Below are 18,763 nucleotides of genomic sequence, written 5' to 3' on the forward strand. Positions count from 1 at the left end.
CATCACGTAATTCTGTGTTCAACTGTTTGATGGTATTAATTTCGTCGGACACTGTAGCAATATTGTTGTCTACGTATGTTTTTGCTTTCGCGAACAATTTACGTTTGTCTTCCTGTCTCTGTGCAGTGATTGTTTCCATGACTTGACGTTTTGCTTTATTTTGATCCTGAATAAATTTGCGGAAACGCGTATCACTATTTTGTATGTGGTGGTTAAAACGTTCGTCAATCTGTGTGTTCTGTTGGTCGAATTTCGCAACTATCTTTGCATCAATTGTACGCGAAAGTTCTGCTGTCATTAGTTTAAACTCGTCGCGTAATTGTGTAGCTTTTTCAGAGCATTGTTTACCGACTGTACTAAGTTCGTCTCTGAGTGATTCTGTTGCAGCTGTTTGCATATCCCCTAATTCCTGAGCAACAGACCTAATTTCTTCGCTACTTTTCCTAGCAGAAGCCTCAATTTCCTCGCGTAATTGTTCCTTAGTGTCATGACACTGCGCGGCAACGGCTGTAATCTGCTCGCTAAGATGTCTGGAATTGTTGTCTAATTTTTCATTAAGGCTGTCATGTTTTTCATTAAGCTGTTTGATCTGTTCACTAAGCTGTCTAGAATTGTTGTCTAATTTTTCATTTAACTGTCTGGAATTGTTGTCTAATTTTTCACTAAGTTTGTCTTGTTTTTCAGTCTGTTGTCTGACCTGTTCATTAAGTTGTTTGAAATTTTCATTATTATTGTCTAGTTTTTCATTCTGTTGTCTGGAATTTTTGTCTAGTTTTTCATTAAGTTGTTTATTCATTTGTAGCAACAATGCCATAATTGGATCCGACACAAATTTAGCATTTCTATTCTCTGTGCTATTTAATGGTGTACCTGCAATTGTCACGCTTTGTGTGACCATTAGGTCATTCTGTGATTCACAAAAAGGTTTGCTAATCGGATGCACACTGTTAGTCACTACACCGGAATTGAACATATCTGTCGTGCTTTGAGTATCCTGTTCATTTTCATTAGACAAATTTGTCTGTTCATTACTTAAATTTTGCAAACCGCTTGTGTTAAGCTGGGCAGCGCTCATTGCAACAGAACGCCCCGCGTCATCAATTGTCGTCAAATTAACAGAGGACACAATTGAATTCGTCCATTCATCACTAAGACCTACATCATTATTGGTGGTTGGAACGCACTGATTGTCAGTGAACACAGGATTGTCATCATTACACTGCATGTCACAAGTACTATCGGTCAAGTTGTTTAATTCGGTTATTTCACTCATTATACCTCGCGATGCACTATTAATAGTCTTTCGTGGCATTTTTATACTAATCACAATTATTCACAAATGAAACAAAGACAGTGCAAAATCCAACAAATACAAATACAACAAAGAGCAACGAATTGCCGATGATCTGTGGAAAGAAAGTCACAAAATTAGTAAAAGCGTTGCGCCAAATGCTAATTAAATTTTAGTAAATAAGAGCAGATATCTGACTACTTTCCAGAAGATTCTCAAAGAAATACGATCCTGGACCGGATGTCGCCAAGTGTAACCTTCCCACAAAATTTTGAAAATGACAATATTTTCCTGGAAAATAATTTAATTGACTATATTTGAATGTTAATCGGAATAGAGGCAAATGTTGTTGAGCTCCCACAAAACATCGTTAAATTGAAATAAAAGTGACTGTAACTTCACTACAAAAATATTGAAAAATAATCGCCCAATGTAAATTCGACACAAAAATTGAGAAATGAACATTAATCATTAAACCCACAATAATAGGGCAGCATCGCTGACCTTAGGCCCTGTGCAATAATTAATCTGATAAATTGAAGGGCAGCATCGCTGACCTTAGCCCCTGTGCAATAACTAATCTGATAATTTGATTCTGGGAGGAAAAGCATAGGAAATATTGTTTCAATTGGAATGATTCTTTTCTTAAAAAAGATTGCTTTGAAAACAAAATTATTATTGCGGCATTTCTTGAACAAATTAATTACAATTAACATACATTACATTATCAGATGTGCGCAATGCTGCTTCATTACCTTACTTAACAATATACCTCGTCCCGAACCTTGACTAGAGACCCATGTCGACGCCCACCGACTCCTCACACACAACTCCGACTCGCAACTACATGCTCTCGCGACTCGCTACGTACAACAACATTCTCGCAACTGCACTCTCGTGCAGTCAAGCGCAGACTAGCAACGATAAACAACTCTCTGGTCAGAGATTCTGTCATGCCTCGCCATCGCTGGTTGAAACGTACGCGTTTCAACTTCTAAGTTCAAGGGGACTGATGACCACAGATGTTAAGTCCCATAGTGCTCAGAGCCATTTGAACCATTTTTTTGAACTATGTCAGACACTTGTTATCTTATACAGGTGTTGCCGACCGCAGCGCCGTATTCTGCCTGTTTACATATCTCTGTATTTGAGTACGCTTGCCTATACCAGTTTCTTTGGCGTTTCAGTGTGCATTAGTGACATTAATATAGAGTACGTCTGTCCTTCGGTTGCCTGAACTCTGCTGGTGACACTCAAGAGGTGTCTGAATGTCTATGGCCGAATGGTAGCCCATTCTTCCTCACGAGGCGAAGCTATGGCAGGATGTTGGACGCTGCTTTATGACAAGGTGCATTGTCATGCTGATACAGTCATCGTCTTCGTACTGTTCCTCTGCTGGATGAGGTACACACTGCTATAAAATGGGTTCATATGGCAAAAAAGGCATTTCTGGCCAAGAGTCTAAACATTCTGCGTGGTGTCTGTTTGTTCTATATCACGTCTCCCTACCACTTTCGCGCAACGACGCTCTGAGCGTATTTTTTAGGGAATTGACTAGTTTGAACCTGGGACCTGTTGCTGGTAAGGAGACGCCAGACCACACATGACATGTAGAATTCAGAAGAGTACAGTGAGACTAGCGATGATATAACCAAATACTTAATGATTTCAGCGTCAGCTCCACTGCACTCCCTGTAAAAGAATCTTAATACTAACTAAATTTAGTGGAAGGGGTTCAAGGCTTTCCTATTTTTAGTTAGCTGGTAAAATAACGTCGAAAAAGCAGTTAAGTTTACCATTGGAAATTTTATTCTACTCACAAAACACTGTTTATAAATTGCAATGTTGATAAAAGGAAATGTTTTAATATAGGATGGTAAAAACCAACTGCGTTCACCAAAAATGTGAACGAATATTCCCTGAATGGGTTTCCAAGTTCTACAATGGATCGAAGGATGACCTGTGCCATATCACATCTATAATCTAGGTTTAAATTAAGGCCGGCCGAAGTGGCCGTGCGGTTAAAGGCGCTGCAATCTGGAACCGCAAGGCCGCTACGGTCGCAGGTTCGAATCCTGCCTCGGGCATGGAAGTTTGTGATGTCCTTAGGTTAGTTAGGTTTAACTAGTTCTAAGTTCTAGGGGACTAATGACCTCAGCAGTTGAGTCCCATAGTGCTCAGAGCCATTTGAACCATGTAAATTAAGTTTCACAAAAGAGAAAACTATCACAATGGTCTACAGTGACCCTCAATTACCTTTAATTACTTATCTAACTTGTCGTAAATTACAGTGGCTGATGTGGCTTCTCAATAACTATATAACAAAAAAATCATCGCGTTTCAGATTTTTACTTCAAGTGGCAAATGTGAACACCATGAGCTTTAATTCACATACGACACTAGTATTACGCAAAAAGGGGATGTAAACAGATGAGACTTCTGCAGTTCTGAGTGAAGCTTTATGCGCTGTTATGCGGCATCACGTGCGTTCATTACCTTGTCGGTGTTCGTCAGGGGGCGGCGGGCAGCACAGCTCCGTCCAGCTCGCCCTCTCGGAAGCAACTCCCCAGCAACTCTCCCCTAACTTCTCCTTACTACAATTTATCGAAGTTGGTTTAAAAAGAAAACTATATGGCTGTGTTTTCATCTGACCAATCAGGGTCTCAATGTTAACCTTAAGCTCCGCCTACAGAAATTCTGTCTATCCAATGAGAAACGTATACTTTTTGTGGTGGGGCAATGTTTTTAAAGTTTGCAACGTAACAGAGACGCGAAAAAGTCTCACGCTAAAACTTGCAGCTGGTGTGGTCCTTTTAGCGTTAAAGATCTATACTGTTCTTCTGGAGGGCTCTAGCTTTTAACATGGGCTGGGGGGTGGTCTTGACGTAACAGAGACGCGAAAAAGTCTCACGCTAAAAAACTTGCGGGTGGTGTGGTCCTAGCAGTTAGCTGGCGACGTGGGTGTCCGTCCGTCCCTTATCGTAGGGCCTTCTCGCTTAACACGGTTCTGCCCTCGGCTTCTGTTCTCGTTTCGCCCCTCGGAACTGCGTCTGTCTTACGGTGGGAAGGTATGACATGTATTTAGGCATTCTTGTGTTAGTCTGTGGTATTCCATTTGCTCACTCGTTACTCGTATTACTTTGGTTAATTTAATGTCACGATTTATTCGGAGCTATGTGACATACTACTGGATTTGCTTATCATGTCAGGGTTTTCATGGAAGGCGTTGGATTTGCCTGACACCTTACAAGAGAAGTCTACTAATATCAAATACCGGCCTTAATTTGAGGAAGAAATTTCTGAGGATGTACGTCTGGGGTACAGCATTGTATGGTAGTGAAACATGGACTGTGGGAAAACCGGAACAGAAGAGAATCGAAGCATTTGAGATGTGGTGCTATAGACGAATGTTGAAAATTGGGTGGACTGATAAGGTAAGGAATGAGGAGGTTCTACGCAGAATGGGAGAGGAAGGGAATATTTGGAAAACACTGATAAGGAGAAGGGACAGGACGATAGGACATCTGCTAAGACGTGAGGGAATGACTTCCATGGTACTAGAGGGAGCTGTAGAGGGCAAAAACTGAAGAGGAAGACAGAGATTGGAATCTGTCAAGCAAATAATTGAGGACGTAGGTTGCAAATGCTACTCTGAGATGAAGAGGTTAGCACAGGACAGGAATTCGTGGCGGGCCGCATCAAACCAGTCAGTAGACTGATGACCAAAAAAAATCATTCAACATTTGGCGTTTTCTTAAGCGCACTAAGGAGATCACATTCGGAGCATGAAAAACAGACCCATATCGTGACACCACCTGCCCTGTAGTTCACTTTTGGCCTGTTTGCAAGTGATTCGAGGGGTCGTCTGTAACGGCGGTCCAATGATGCGTTTAACCAGCAGTGTGTATAATGTGTAGTCCAGGCCGGAGGAGGTTCTGTGACAGTATGGTGATGTTTTTCGTACCATGACCTGGGCCCACTCATTCGGTTTATCCTGAACACGAACCAGGATGATTATTTGAACGCTCTCGGTGAGCTAGTCTCGCCCTTTCTTCTACACTTCATGAGAAGAATGCTGTGGATACATCGGTCTTCCAAGGTGACGATAGCTGTGTTTATAGAGCTACACGCATCCGCTCCTGGTTTGGTGAACACTGTGACACTTACGTTAGCCCGTTAAGTAATCCGATCTTAACCCCATAGAAAATGTTCGGGACTATTTCAAACCGCGAATGAGACATAGGAATCAACATCCCTGCAATATGGAGCTCTGTGGGATCAACTACCTTCTGTTGGGTATGGCACACATGGAGAATCTTGTGGTCTATCTTTGAATATTTACTCCTGCATTATCCCAATTTATAACCCTGCGTTCACCTGACCAGCAGTCCTGTTCCTCCTGCCACCGAACTTCCACTAATTCCCACTATATCTAACTTTAAACCATTATCGAAGATTGAGCCATTATCGAAATAGAGGTAGTGTTACTCGCTATTAACGTAGTGTCTCGTAGTGTCTCGTGGGGGTGAGGAAGTCTTTATCTCCCCGCCCGGTTAGCCGCTCGGTCTAACGCGCTGCTTCCCGAGCGAGAAGGCGTGTCGGTCCCCGGCACGAATTCACCCGGCGGATTAGTGTCGAGGTCCGGTGTGCCGGCCAGCCTGTGGATGGTTTTTAGGCGGTTTTCCGTCTGCCTCGGCCACTATATCTAACTTTAAACCATTATCGAAGATTGAGCCATTATCGAAATAGAGGTAGTGTTACTCGCTATTAACGTAGTGTCTCGTGGGGGTGAGGAAGTCTTTATCTCCCCGCCCGGTTAGCCGCTCGGTCTAACGCGCTGCTTCCCGAGCGAGAAGGCGTACCGGTCCCCGGCACGAATCCACCCGGCGGATTAGTGTCGAGGTCCGGTGTGCCGGCCAGCCTGTGGATGGTTTTTGGGCGGTTTTCCGTCTGCCTCGGCGAGTACGAGCTGGTTCCCCTTATTCCGCCTCAGTCACACTACGTCAGCGATTGTTGCGCAAAAGCTGCCTCCACGTACGCGTACACCATAATTACTCTACCATGCAAACATCTGGGAAACACTCGTCTGGTATGCGACGTTCCCGGGGGGCCGGGGGGGGGGGGGGGGGGGGAAGCGGTCCACTGCGGGCCGAACCGCACAACAACCCTGGGTTCGGTGTGGGACGGTTGTGGCCTGTTTGGGGTTGTGAACCACTGAGGGCTACGGCGGGACGAAGCCTCTCCGTCGTTTCTAGGTCCCCGGTTCAATACACACAATAGACAAGTCTTTATCTGGTTTAGGTATGCACAGTGGTTTGCTCCATTACCTAATACATTTGACTCAGATGTTCCCACAGGACTTTAAGGGAAAAAATAGCTACTCCGTTGTTTGGTGCATTCGACTCGCAAACGAGTATGTGTACTTATACGGTTTGGTGTAGCGTATTTGGCCATACGCGCTCGCGGCCCAGTTATTGCTGCTTGTAGTTCCACGGCTGCGTGTTGTCTGTTTGCAGACGCAGACGCAGAGCATGAGGTGGCTGTGGGTGTGCGCGCTGAGCCTGGTGGGGGCGGCGTCTCTGGCGGCCGGCGTGCCCGGCGACCAGCTGCTCCCTCACGGCGAGGGCGTGGACACGCTGCTGCCCAGGCACCAGCAGGACGTCTCCAGCGCAGACATCCGCCTCCTCACGCCCATCGTCTTCTACGGCGAGGTCTACGACACCATCTTCGTGAGTACCCTGCTTTCCCACTAACCAGTATAAGATTCGTTCGAGTGAAGGTATCAAAAACGAGTGCAACCGTTATCAAACTGACTCTGATGCGCATGCGCAGCTTCGCGATATTTTCTACCGTCAGAAACCTCTGCGTTACTCGAAAGTTTGACCACCTGTAGCGCTAGTTGACAGCTTTGCTATCTTCGCTGTCCTCAAACGTTTCTGATATAAATAATCAAACAGCGCATCTGATGTATTTTTTTCGTGCTTAGCACTACGCGCTTCGAGAATTTGTTCACATTCTCTCTCAGCGATCACAGGCCCTGTAGGCCACGCACTGCACCAACGATTTGCTTCCACCACCTTCTATCTCTCGCCGCCTCTCTCTACCCTGCGGAAATTCCTAATGCTGCGATGTCCTTCTGTATGTCATCTTTCCACCTTGTACGAGGTCGGCCCAATGGTCTTGTTGCCTGGAGAGTTCCTTCAAATGCTTTCTTGGTGATTCTGTTGTTTTCCGTTCTGGCCACATGTCCAGCCCATTGCAGTCTCCTACTTCTTAATTTCTGGATGATAGTGGGTTGCTTCATTAAGTGATAAATTTCATTGTTCTTTCGAATTCTCCATACGCCATTCTCCAACACAGGTCCCCAGCTTTTTCTCATTACTTTTCTTTCAAAAACATTCAGTTTTTCTCTTTCATTCTTTGCAAGCGTCCAGCTTTCTGAACAGTACAGTACTATGGGACAGATAATAGTGTTGTATATCTTCATCTTTGTGGTGATTGACAAAGCTTTACTTTTGAGTGGGTTGATTAGTGAGTACAGACATCTTGACCCTCAGGCTATTCTTTCATTTATATCCATTGTTATGGTATTTTTACTGTTGAAACGTGATCCAAGGTATTTAAACTGGAGAACTTTTCTGAATTTAGAATGTTGGTCAGTTTCAAAGTAAGGATTTGAGTTTACGACTCTACCTATTTCCATACATTCGGTTTTCTCTTTGTTAATCAAAAGCCCGATTTTGCTAGCTCTCTGCCTGAGAGATCTGTACATGTCTTTCAGTTCTTCTTCAGTTTCACTCAGCAACACTATACCATTTGCATAAGCCAGGAGTTTTACTTCACTGTGTTCGAATCGGAGACCATTGTATAGATGTAAATTACTCTCCCGAGCCACTTTATCTAATGCAAGGTTGAAGAGGACACATGAAAGAGCGTCTCCCTGTCGTAAGCCTGTTTTAATTGGAAAGGTGAAGGATATGGATCCTCTGAACTTCACTGCTGCCTGCGAGCCATCCATGCACAGTTGTATCATCCTAATGATTTTACTGGGTATACTAAATTCACGTAAGGTGCTGTAGAGGCTACTTCTGTGGATGCTGTCGCATGGCTCTGAGCATTATGGGACTTAACATCTGTGGTCATCAGTCCCCTAGAACTTAGAACTACTTAAACCTAGCTAACCTAAGGACATCACACACATCCATGCCCGAGGCAGGATTCGAACCTGCGACCGTAACAGTCGCGCGGTTCCGGACTGCGCGCCTAGAACCGCTAGATCACCGCGGCCGGCTGCTGTCGTAGGCTCGCTGGAAGTCAATGAATAGACAGTGGATGTTTTTGTTAAATTCCCAGTATTTCTCAAAGATCTGTCATATAGTAAACAAATTATCAGTTGTGGAGCGGTTTGTTCGAAATCCAGCCTGGTAATGTTGAAATGTTGTCAAATGCAAATATTTACATAAGTGTTTTGTATATGTGTGTGTTCTACCTTTCTTGCACTGTAATATATCGTCTTTGGAGTTGTGAGGTACTTGCCTCATCAATATGCACAAGCCCACACACGCAGCCATAGCGTACAGATCTCCGTACCGGCACGTTCACAGGAGCTCAGTCCGTCAGTTCACCTGATGATGGCGACATGTATGATCGCCGAAATATTGTGCCCGTTGGACACTGTAGACCGGCAGTACACACGTGGATATTTTGATTATCAAATACGCCGGGAGAAATTCAAGAATTACAATTTAGTAAATTGCCAAACGTTACAAATGCTGGAAATCACTTGATTTGAAGAAAAATTATCGCTGAGTTAGTTGGTAGGGAACGGCTGCAGTGCGTCCACAGGTTATTAACCTAGAATGCTACTTAATTTATCCAATATATTTGTAACAGTACAGCATGCATATTTCTACCTATGCCACCCCCCCCCCCTCTAAAGTGAGCCAAGTTAATGTGTGAATGTCTTTGTAACACTGAGCCACAATTATCGGCTGTTGTTATCCGATCCTTGTATGGAAGAGGGAAAATTTATTCATTTTGATAGTGAAGTTAACAGAGGATAGTGAGATTATTTTGCATTTATTACCTAGGATAGTTATATGGAACATTTGTGCAGAGAAATCGCTCAGGGGAATAAAACTACACCGAGATGTATTAAATTTTAACAAGGTTGAAATATACTGTTCCTATAGTGCTACCAGGAACTTAACACTTATTTTCTTCAACGAGAAGGCTCAACACAAAAAGCTACGCACGTGCACTAGCTGATTGCTTTGGAGCAGCGTTATTAAACTGATTACAAAGTCAGTCAGAAGAACTTCCTTTGATCAGTCGAAACTAGTTGCAATCGTCCATTGGCCGCCACTTGCACAGCTTTCAGCCGGCCGCTGTGGCCGAGTGGCTCTAGGCGCTTCAGTCCGGAACCGCGCTGTAGCTACGGTCGCAGGTTCGAATACTGCCTCGGGCAAGGATGTGTGTGTTGCCCTTAGGTTAGCTAGGTTTAAGTAGTTCTAAGTCTAGGAGACTGATGACCTCAGATCTTAAGTCCCATAATGCTTAGAGCCCTTTGAACCTTTGAACAGCTTCCGATCAACACGAATGCCTGCATCGAACACGTTCGTGTGGTTCCAGCGATTATAACCGTATCTGAACGAACCTATATCTGCCTGCAAACTTAAGAGCCACCATCCGAGCCCCCGTTCTCTCTTCCCTACTACCTCACAAGGTATACCTACAGGCTGTTATGACACGTTTTTTAAACGAGTGTGACGACGCAGTGTGCAGAGTTCATATTTTTTTCGAATTTTTCACCAATTGCGTTAAACCTGTAACTGTACAGAAATTAGTAACTAACCAGTAAAGCCCACAACGACTCTTTAAGGAATCGAACATCCATGTTTAGAACGTCATACCTCCCGAAACGTATGTCCTCATTCAATGGTATGCAGGGCCGGTTTAAGTCCCAAGCGACACAAGCCACCGCTAGTGGCACCACGCTGAGAGAGGCGTCCAAGTGTAAGATTTGTGTACCGTGTGTATTACAATTATTGGCGAAGACTGGCACGGGAGAAAGTATTCGAGAAAAAAGGGAAAGAGGAGGGACGCCAGATTATAAGTCGCTTGTGTGAAAAAAGTTCTCGAACACACCCTGGTGGTGTTTGTGTGGATACCGTATGCATAATGTGTTCCCAATGTAGTTAGTAGCAACGAAGTAACAAACTAAAACGTTGTGTCTGATGCTCAAGTTTTACTACATGAGCTGTGAAAGTGTAGTAAACTTTGTTCTTTTTTTCATTCTGTTGGGGGTGTCAGCGAGAAAATGTTTCGTAAGGCTTTGAATTTATATGTAAAGATGGTCGGCAGCCGCTAGGTGCCCTCATTTTCAAATATTAAATGAATAAATTCTCGCTAATTTGTGAGCCGTAGCCGGCCGCTGTGGCTGACCGGTTCTAGGTGCTTTCGTTCGGAACAGCGCTGCTGCTAGGGTCGCAGGTTCGAATCCTGCCTCGGGCATGGATGTGTGTGATGTCCTTAGGTTAGTTAGTGTAAGTAGGCTGTTTAGGTTTATTATATTGGTAACGCCACGTAGCGCTCTGTATGAAAATCACTGGCTGTGCTGTCTGTGCACAGTCTGTGGTTGGTTTGCATTGTTGGAGTAATACTCGCCATTGTAGCGCTGGGCAGTTGGCTGCTCAGCGCGTAGCGTTGCTCAGTTGGGAGGAGAGCCGCCAGCAGTGATGGATGTGGAGAGAGAGATGGCGGAATTTTGAGAGAGGACGATCTGGACGTGTGTCCATCAGAGACAGTAAATTTGTAATATTGGATATCAATGACTGATATATATATATATTATGACTTTTGAACACTATTAAGGTAAATACATTGTTTGTTCTCTATCAAAATCTTTGATATGTTAACTGTGCCTATCAGTAGTTAGTGCCTTCAGTAGTTAGAATCTTTTATTTAGCTGGCAGTATTGGTGCTCGCTGTATTGCAGTAGTTCGAATAACGAAGATTTTTGTGAGGTACGTGATTTGTGAAAGGTATGTGTTAATGTTAGTCAGGGCCATTCTTTTGTATGGATTACTGAAAGTCAGATTGCGTTGCGCTAAAAATATTGTGTCAGTTCTGTGTTGATCAGAATAAGTAAAGAGAGTAATGTCTGAGTACGTTCAATTTTGCTCATCTGTTTGAAAAGCAAATAATGTAAAGTTTTATCAGCACAGGAATTCATAAATTTTTCTAAGGGGACGTTACATTAGGTTTAAGTAGTTCTAAGTCTAGAGGACTGATGACCTCAGATGTTAAGTCCCATAGTGCTCATAGCCATTTTCTGAGCCGTAACACATGCTGGCTCAAACATATACAGTTTGTAATTGTAATACTTGACGTATTATGTTTTTCGCCTAAATGGATCGATACAGTCCACCACCTTAGGTAGGGTTTTCCGGCCATTAATGCCAGGCGATCATTTTAATGTTCTTTTTAAACTACACAGACTCAGGCTCATTCGCCCGTTCTTGTTTCGTGTAAGACGCCTTGAGTGCCTGCATGATGCGTTGTTTAACCTGGCACAAGTGTTGTTTCAAGTGACTCCAAGCAGAATTGCACTCTTTTGAACGGATTAAACATCTGTCGAGAGAAATCTGTCACAGTCATACCTGATAGTCACTCATAAGTACATCTACATCTACACAATTACTGTCCAATTGAAAATTGAGTGCCTGGCAGAGGGTTCGTCGAACGACCTGCAAGCTGTTTCTCTACCGTTCCTCTCGAACAGTGCACGGGAAAAAACGGACACTTAAAACTTTCCGTACGAGCTCTGATTTCTCTTTTTATTACAATGATCATTTGTCCCTATGTAGGTGGACGCCAACAAAATATTTTCGCATTCGGAGGAGAATGTTGGTGATTGAAATTTCGTGAGAATATCTCGCGACAACTGAAAACGCCTTTGTTTTAATGATTACCGCCTCAACTGCGTATCATGTCCGTGGCACTCCCTACGCTACACCGCGATAATACAAAACGAGGTCCCATTCTTTGAACTTTTTCGATGTCCTCCTTCAATTCTATATCCCATATCGCGTAGCATACCCCAGAATAGGACGGAAATATAGCCACTCTTTAGTAGAGCTGTTGCATTTTCTAAGTATTCTCCCAATTAATAGTAGTCTTTGGTTTGCTTTCCCCTCAATATCTGATCGTTTCAGTTCAAGTTATTCGTCACATTATCACCAAAGTATTTAGTTGAATTTACAGTCTTTACTTTTGCATGTTTTGTCCTTAATCGAAGCTAGCGGATTCCTCTTAGTACTCATGTGCTTAACACTTTTAATTATTTAGAGTCAATTGCCACTTTTCGCACCATACAGATATATTGTCTAAGTCATTTTGCAGTTGGTTTTGATCATCTAATGACTTAACAAGATGGTAACTAAGAGCACAATTTGCAAAAAATCTTGGACGGCTGCTTAGATTGTCACCTAAATCGTTTATATAGATCAGAACAACTGATGACCTATGACACTTCGTTGGGGAACGCCAAATATCACTTCTATTTTATTCGATGAGTTTCCGTCAGTTACTGCGAGCTGTGACTTTTCTGACAGGGAATCACTAATTCAGTCGCACAACTGAGACGATACTCCGTAGGCACACAACTTAATTAGAATTCACTTGTGAGGGATCATGTCAAAAGCCTTCTGGGAAACTAAAACCATGGAATCAATCTCAGATCCTCTGTCGATAGAACTCATTACACAGTATTAATAAAGAAGTAGATGTATTTTACAAGAACGTTGTTTTCTGAATCCGTGTTAGCTTTTTGTCAATAAATTGTTTTCTTTGAGATAATACATAATCTTCGAATACATATATGTTCCAGAATCCTACTGCAAATCGACGTGTGTGATATGGGTCTGTAATTCAGCGGAGCCTTTCTTGAATATTGCCATGTCTTGTGCCACTTTCCAGTCTTCAGGTACGGATGTTTCGTCGAGGGGGCGTTTGTACTGGGTGATCAAAAAGTCAGTATAAATTTGAAAACTGAATAAATCACGGAATAATGTAGATAGAGAGGTACAAATTGACACACATGCTTGGAATGACATGGGGTTTTATTAGAACCAAAAAATACAAACGCTCAAAAAATGTCCGACAGATGGCACTTCATCGGATCAGAATAGCAATAATTACCATAACAAAGTAAAACAAAGCAAAGTTGATGTTCTTTACAGGAAATGCTCAATACGTCCACCATCATTCCTCCACAATAGCTGTTGTCGAGGAATAATGTTGTGAACAGCACTGTAAAGCATGTCCAGAGTTACGGTGAGGCATTGACGTCGAATGTCGTTCGATCACGATACACTTGCGACTTCAGGTAACCCCAAAGCCAATAATCGCACGGACTGAGGTCTGAGGACCTGGGAGGCCAAGCATGACGAAAGTGGCGGCTGAGCACACGATCATCACCAAACGACGCGCGCAAGAGATCTTTCACGCGTCTAGCAATACTTTGTTGTTTTTTTTTTGTTCTAATAAAACCCCATGTCATTCCAAGTATGTGTGTCAATTTTTACCTCTCTATCTACATTATTCCGTGATTTATTCAGTTTTCAAATTTATACTGACTTTTTGATCACCTGGTATATGATTGCTAAGTACTGTATTGAAAGGAACGTAACTAGTATACAATCTTGCTTTTATTATACGATATTTTAAGGCACTTCGCTACACGGAGGATATCAGCTTCTAATTTACTTATGTTGACAAGTGTTGTTGATTCGAATTCTGGAGTATTTGCTTCTTCGGTGAAGGAATTTCGGAAAATAGTGTTTAGTAACTCCGCTGTAGTGGCACCATCATCACTAACATTACCATTGCATCGCACGGTGAAGGTATTGACTATGTCTTGTCACTGGTGTACTTAACATATGACCAGATTCTCTTTGGATTTTTTGCCAGATTTCGAGACAGAGTTTCATTGTGGAAACGTCAAGTTGAAACAATAATCCTGGGCTGTCATACTGACACACCATGCAAAGCCTTCCTGACTTATCTCCTTAAATCGATTTATGGGAACGGAAAGCTGATACAGTCAGGTGGACGATCTCAATTTTTTTTTCACGTTTTGGCAGTAGTGCCTGTTGCAAATTTCACGTCGCGTACTATTTCCCGGAATGAATTAGTTCCTTTCGAGAACCGTGTTAGTACTACGCTCTGTCAGTATTATCCGAAAGTATGCAGTTAAGGACTTTTTCTTTGACGTATAAATTACAAGGAATGTTTTACTAATGTTGGAATTAGAAACTAAGGCTTTGTGTGTAAGTTACTTCGAAGTTGGCTTTATCGGACATCAGCATGTGTAGAGTTGCAAGCAACACTGTTAGGGAACGGCTCTTCTGGATAATCTATCCTGCGGTTTCCTGTTTTGCCGTTGACGTTAACGCGTGTATCCCGCCCAATGTCTGATTCATTGTAGCATTTCCCCCAGTGAAAGCTCGTTGAAAACCACGATCTACGACTACAAGGTGCAGAAGTGATAACGCTTAGTTACGTATTATACAGTGCTGGCCAATATAATAGCAGCAGCATGAAGGCAGTACACAAGAAAGATGTGTATTGCATGCTTCGATATGTAAATTACTATCAAGGTGACAGAAATGTGAAGTGCTTAGCTGCTGTTAGTAGTTTGGTGCCCATAATATAATTCACGGAATTCCAAGTAATGTAGACACCGATTCATTTTAATGGGTCCGAAATATCTGACTAATGTGTTTGAACTACTTCATCTCAAGTCTTATTGTTCTTTCCAATTACTAAAAACTACGATGACATTCATGTATGAAATCACGTGACAGCTTTAAGAGCTTAATGCGCAGTGGGAAATATGAGAGTGTAGTGGGTCAGTTTGTAAATACGTCTACGAGCTTTGCGGTATGTCATACAAAAATCCTCGCATCCCGAAGAAAGTTGTAATTACTGCTGGCTGTGATGATTATAGAAGGCTTTTTTCTTCATATTTTACAGTTGAAGAAAGTGGTCTTGTTGTTAAATCGTTTGTTATTAAAATTCTCCTGTCCTTTGGCATCTCACTTCTTTATTTCCCGTAAGATACAGCTGGAACACATGTGTGAATTGGTAGTATTGTGTCTCCTTGCTTGTTATGCTGTACAAAAGACAGTGAGGCTTTACAGTTCAGCATAAGGAAAAGGATGGGGGTCTCGCTAATTCTGACCCCTAATGTACAGTACACCTTCCCATAGTGTTAACACTGAATCAGGTCTACATCTGACAGAGGGCTTAAGACCGCTTCATACTCGACGTCAACAGAAGGGCCAAATCCCGTCAAAAGATGCTGTACTCACACTAGATGCAACGTCAACGTCACGTTACGGCAAATACTGAACGACCAAAGTGTGGTTATGAGAGACCGTTCCTCCACAGACAGTAGGAATATAGTCTCAGCGCTGTAAAACTTTCAATGGTAGTAACTGGATTTATTAATTACGAAAGCAGAATGCATAGCTCATGGTGTATAAAACATTTTCGGACTTTATGCCACGCCATTTCAGGGCAAAACCTTGAGCTTTCAACGATCATTTCCACCGTCTACGTCAGGAGCAACTGACTGTCTAAACTGGCTTTTGATTGGTCAGTAATTACATCATGCCGTCACAGATGGTGTAAACGTCTGTTCTGGTGGCACCACCGCTCCTGTAGTAGCGTAAACATTGCGACGGATATCTCTACCTCTTCTCCGCACCGAGAGCTCGCTTACACGCACCGCTAAAATTACACTACTGGCCATTAAAATTGCTACACCACGAAGATGACGTGCTACAGACGCGAAATTTAACCGACAGGAAAAAGATGCTGTGATATGCAAATGATTAGCTTTTCAGAGCATTCACACAAAGTTGGCGCCGGTGGCGACACCTACAACGTAATGACATGAACAGTACATCTTGATGACAGTTTCCAACCGATTTTTCATACACAAACAGCAGTTGACCGGCGTTGCCTGGTGAAACGTTGTTGTGATGCCTCGTGTAAGGAGGAGAAATCCGTACCATCACGTTTCCGACTTTGATAAAGGTTTAGCGTATCGCGACATTGCTGCTCGTGTTGGTCGAGATCCAATGACTGTTAGCAGAATATGGAATCGGTAGGTTCAGGAGGATAATACGTCACCCCGTGCTGGATCCCAACGGCCTCGTATCACTAACAGTCGAGATGACAGGCGTCGTATCCGCATGGCTGTAGCGGATCGTGCAGCCACGTCTCGATTCCTGAGTCAACAGATGGGGACGTTTGCAAGACAACAACCATCTGCACGAACAGTTCGACTACGTTTGCAGCAGCATGGATTATCAGCTCGGAGACCATGGCTGCGGTCACCCTTGACGCTGCATCACAGACAGGAGCGCCTGCGATGGTGTACTCAACGACGAACCTGGGTGCACGAGTGGCGAAACGTCATTTTTTCGGATGAATCCAGGCTCTGTTTACTGCATTATTATGGTCTCATCCGTGTTTGGCAGCATCGCTGTGAACGCACATTGGAAGCGTGTATTCGTCATCGCCATACTGGGCGTATCACCCGGCGTGATGGTGTGGGGTGCCATTGGTTACACGTCTCGGTGACCTCTTGTTCGCATTGACGACACTCTGAACAGTGGACGTTACATTTCAGATGTGTTACGACCCGTGGCTCTACCCTTCATTCTATCCCTGCGAAACCCTACATTTCAGCAGGATAATGCACGACCGCATGTTGCAGGTCCTGTACGGCCCTTTCTGGATACAGAAAATGTTCGACTGATGCCCTGGCCAGCACATTCTCCAGATCTCTCACCAATTGAAAACGTCTGGTCAATGGTGGCCGAGCAACTGGCTCGTCGCAATACCCCAGTCACTACTCTTGACGAACTGTGATATCGTGTTAAAGCTGCATGGGCAGCAGTACCTGTACACGCCATCCAAGCTTTGTCTGACTCAATGCCCAGGCGTATGAAGGCCGTTATTATGGCCAGAGGTGGTTGTTCTGGGTACTGATTTCTCAGGATCTATGCACCCAAATTGTGTGAAAATGTAATCACATGTCAGTTCTAGTATAACATATTTGTCCAGTGAATACCCGTTTATCATCTGCATTTCTTCTTGGTGTAGCAATTTTAATGGCCAGTAGTGTATATCCGCTGTCTCGGTTGAAGTTCTTCTCGCACGTTCTTATTTCTACAGCCTCTTTAATTACCGTATCCCAGTGTACAGGTGACAAACAATGTTTTGTGATTGTTTCTGAGGCTGGGCTCAGCGATTGCAGATTTCTTTAGTTCTCAATTTTTAATAGGTCGTTGATTTTCTGCACATCTGTCGGAAACGGTACGGATGGACTGACCGATATAATTGCTACTACACTCACAACGGATGTTGTAAATCTCACGAATCCTGAGGCTCAGACTGTCCTTAACAGCGTTTAGCATCTCTTTATCTTCTTAGGAGGTCGGGAGAGACGAATTTGCATAAAGAAATATCTTTCAGGGTGTTTATAAATGCCCTTATTAATTCGCAGTGTAGACATTTACCTTGTTCAGTTATTGCTAAGTCTAAACAATGTTACCCTTTCAGATGGCCAGTCTTTTTCAGGAGGGATCATTTCAAACAAAAGTTTCAAGGCCTCATGCAAGTTTTACAAATTCTCACCAACACAAAAAGGGATAAAGTAAATATTAATAACTACTATACCATCCGGCGCGGTGAAAGTAGGTTAACGTCGAGTATTTGCAGACGACAAGAGTTGTACTAGGTCAGTCACATGAAGATACTATCCCGGCAACAGCAAAACTTTCCTCCAAAAAATCGTGGCGAGGTATGGAAACACTAACAGACATGTTCGTAATTAAATGAGGATGATTATTTCAGTGAACGAAATGGCAAACAGATTATAAAACATGGCATGAAATAAATGCAACTGTAAACTAAATCACTGTACTCACCAATCTATTAACTGCTACGCAACACTGAGAAACTGAACGCAATGAAAAAATACGAAATAAATGCAGAATTGTTTATTTCATTCTTGATTTCTTTTGCTTTCCTTGCGTAAGTCCGCAAATGATTGAGTGGAACTCAATCTCGGAACACATTTCATATGATACTCTGATACGAAACACTTCAGTCGCCCTTAACACACTTTCATGATGATGAAGAGCTGCTCACTATTACACGCTGGTACATTCATAGAAGGCGTGTGTTTAATTGCTTCAGGGAACGTTTCTGTGGTTAATGTTTGAAAAAGCCATTTAGCCTTTTTGGTATGTTATCTGTCTTGTAACTCTGTACAACACTGTAGTTGATAATTTCCACGTGTAGTGCGTTATTTACAGAATCGTAATCAACAATGTACGGCGTGGTAAAAGTTTTTATGTCTACTACCAGGCGAGATGTATCGTGAAATTGGAA

The 18,763-nt window shown here is 43.0% G+C and overlaps 1 protein-coding gene across 2 annotated transcripts in view; it reads left to right on the forward strand.

Annotated features, from left to right (window-relative positions):
- The first annotated feature begins 6,809 nt into the window (after nt 1-6,809).
- LOC124619667 (nidogen) overlaps nt 6,810-18,763 on the forward strand; it is a 255,619-nt gene continuing 243,665 nt past the window's right edge. For both annotated transcript variants that reach the window (XM_047146205.1, XM_047146206.1), the window contains exon 1: nt 6,810-7,020. In XM_047146205.1, coding sequence (XP_047002161.1) covers nt 6,823-7,020 — 198 coding nt within the window. In that variant the 5' untranslated portion in view covers nt 6,810-6,822. The remainder of the gene's footprint in view (nt 7,021-18,763) is intronic.

Source organism: Schistocerca americana, chromosome 6 (assembly GCF_021461395.2).
Source record: "Schistocerca americana isolate TAMUIC-IGC-003095 chromosome 6, iqSchAmer2.1, whole genome shotgun sequence".
In the NCBI taxonomy this organism is placed as follows: Eukaryota; Metazoa; Arthropoda; class Insecta; order Orthoptera; family Acrididae; genus Schistocerca; species Schistocerca americana.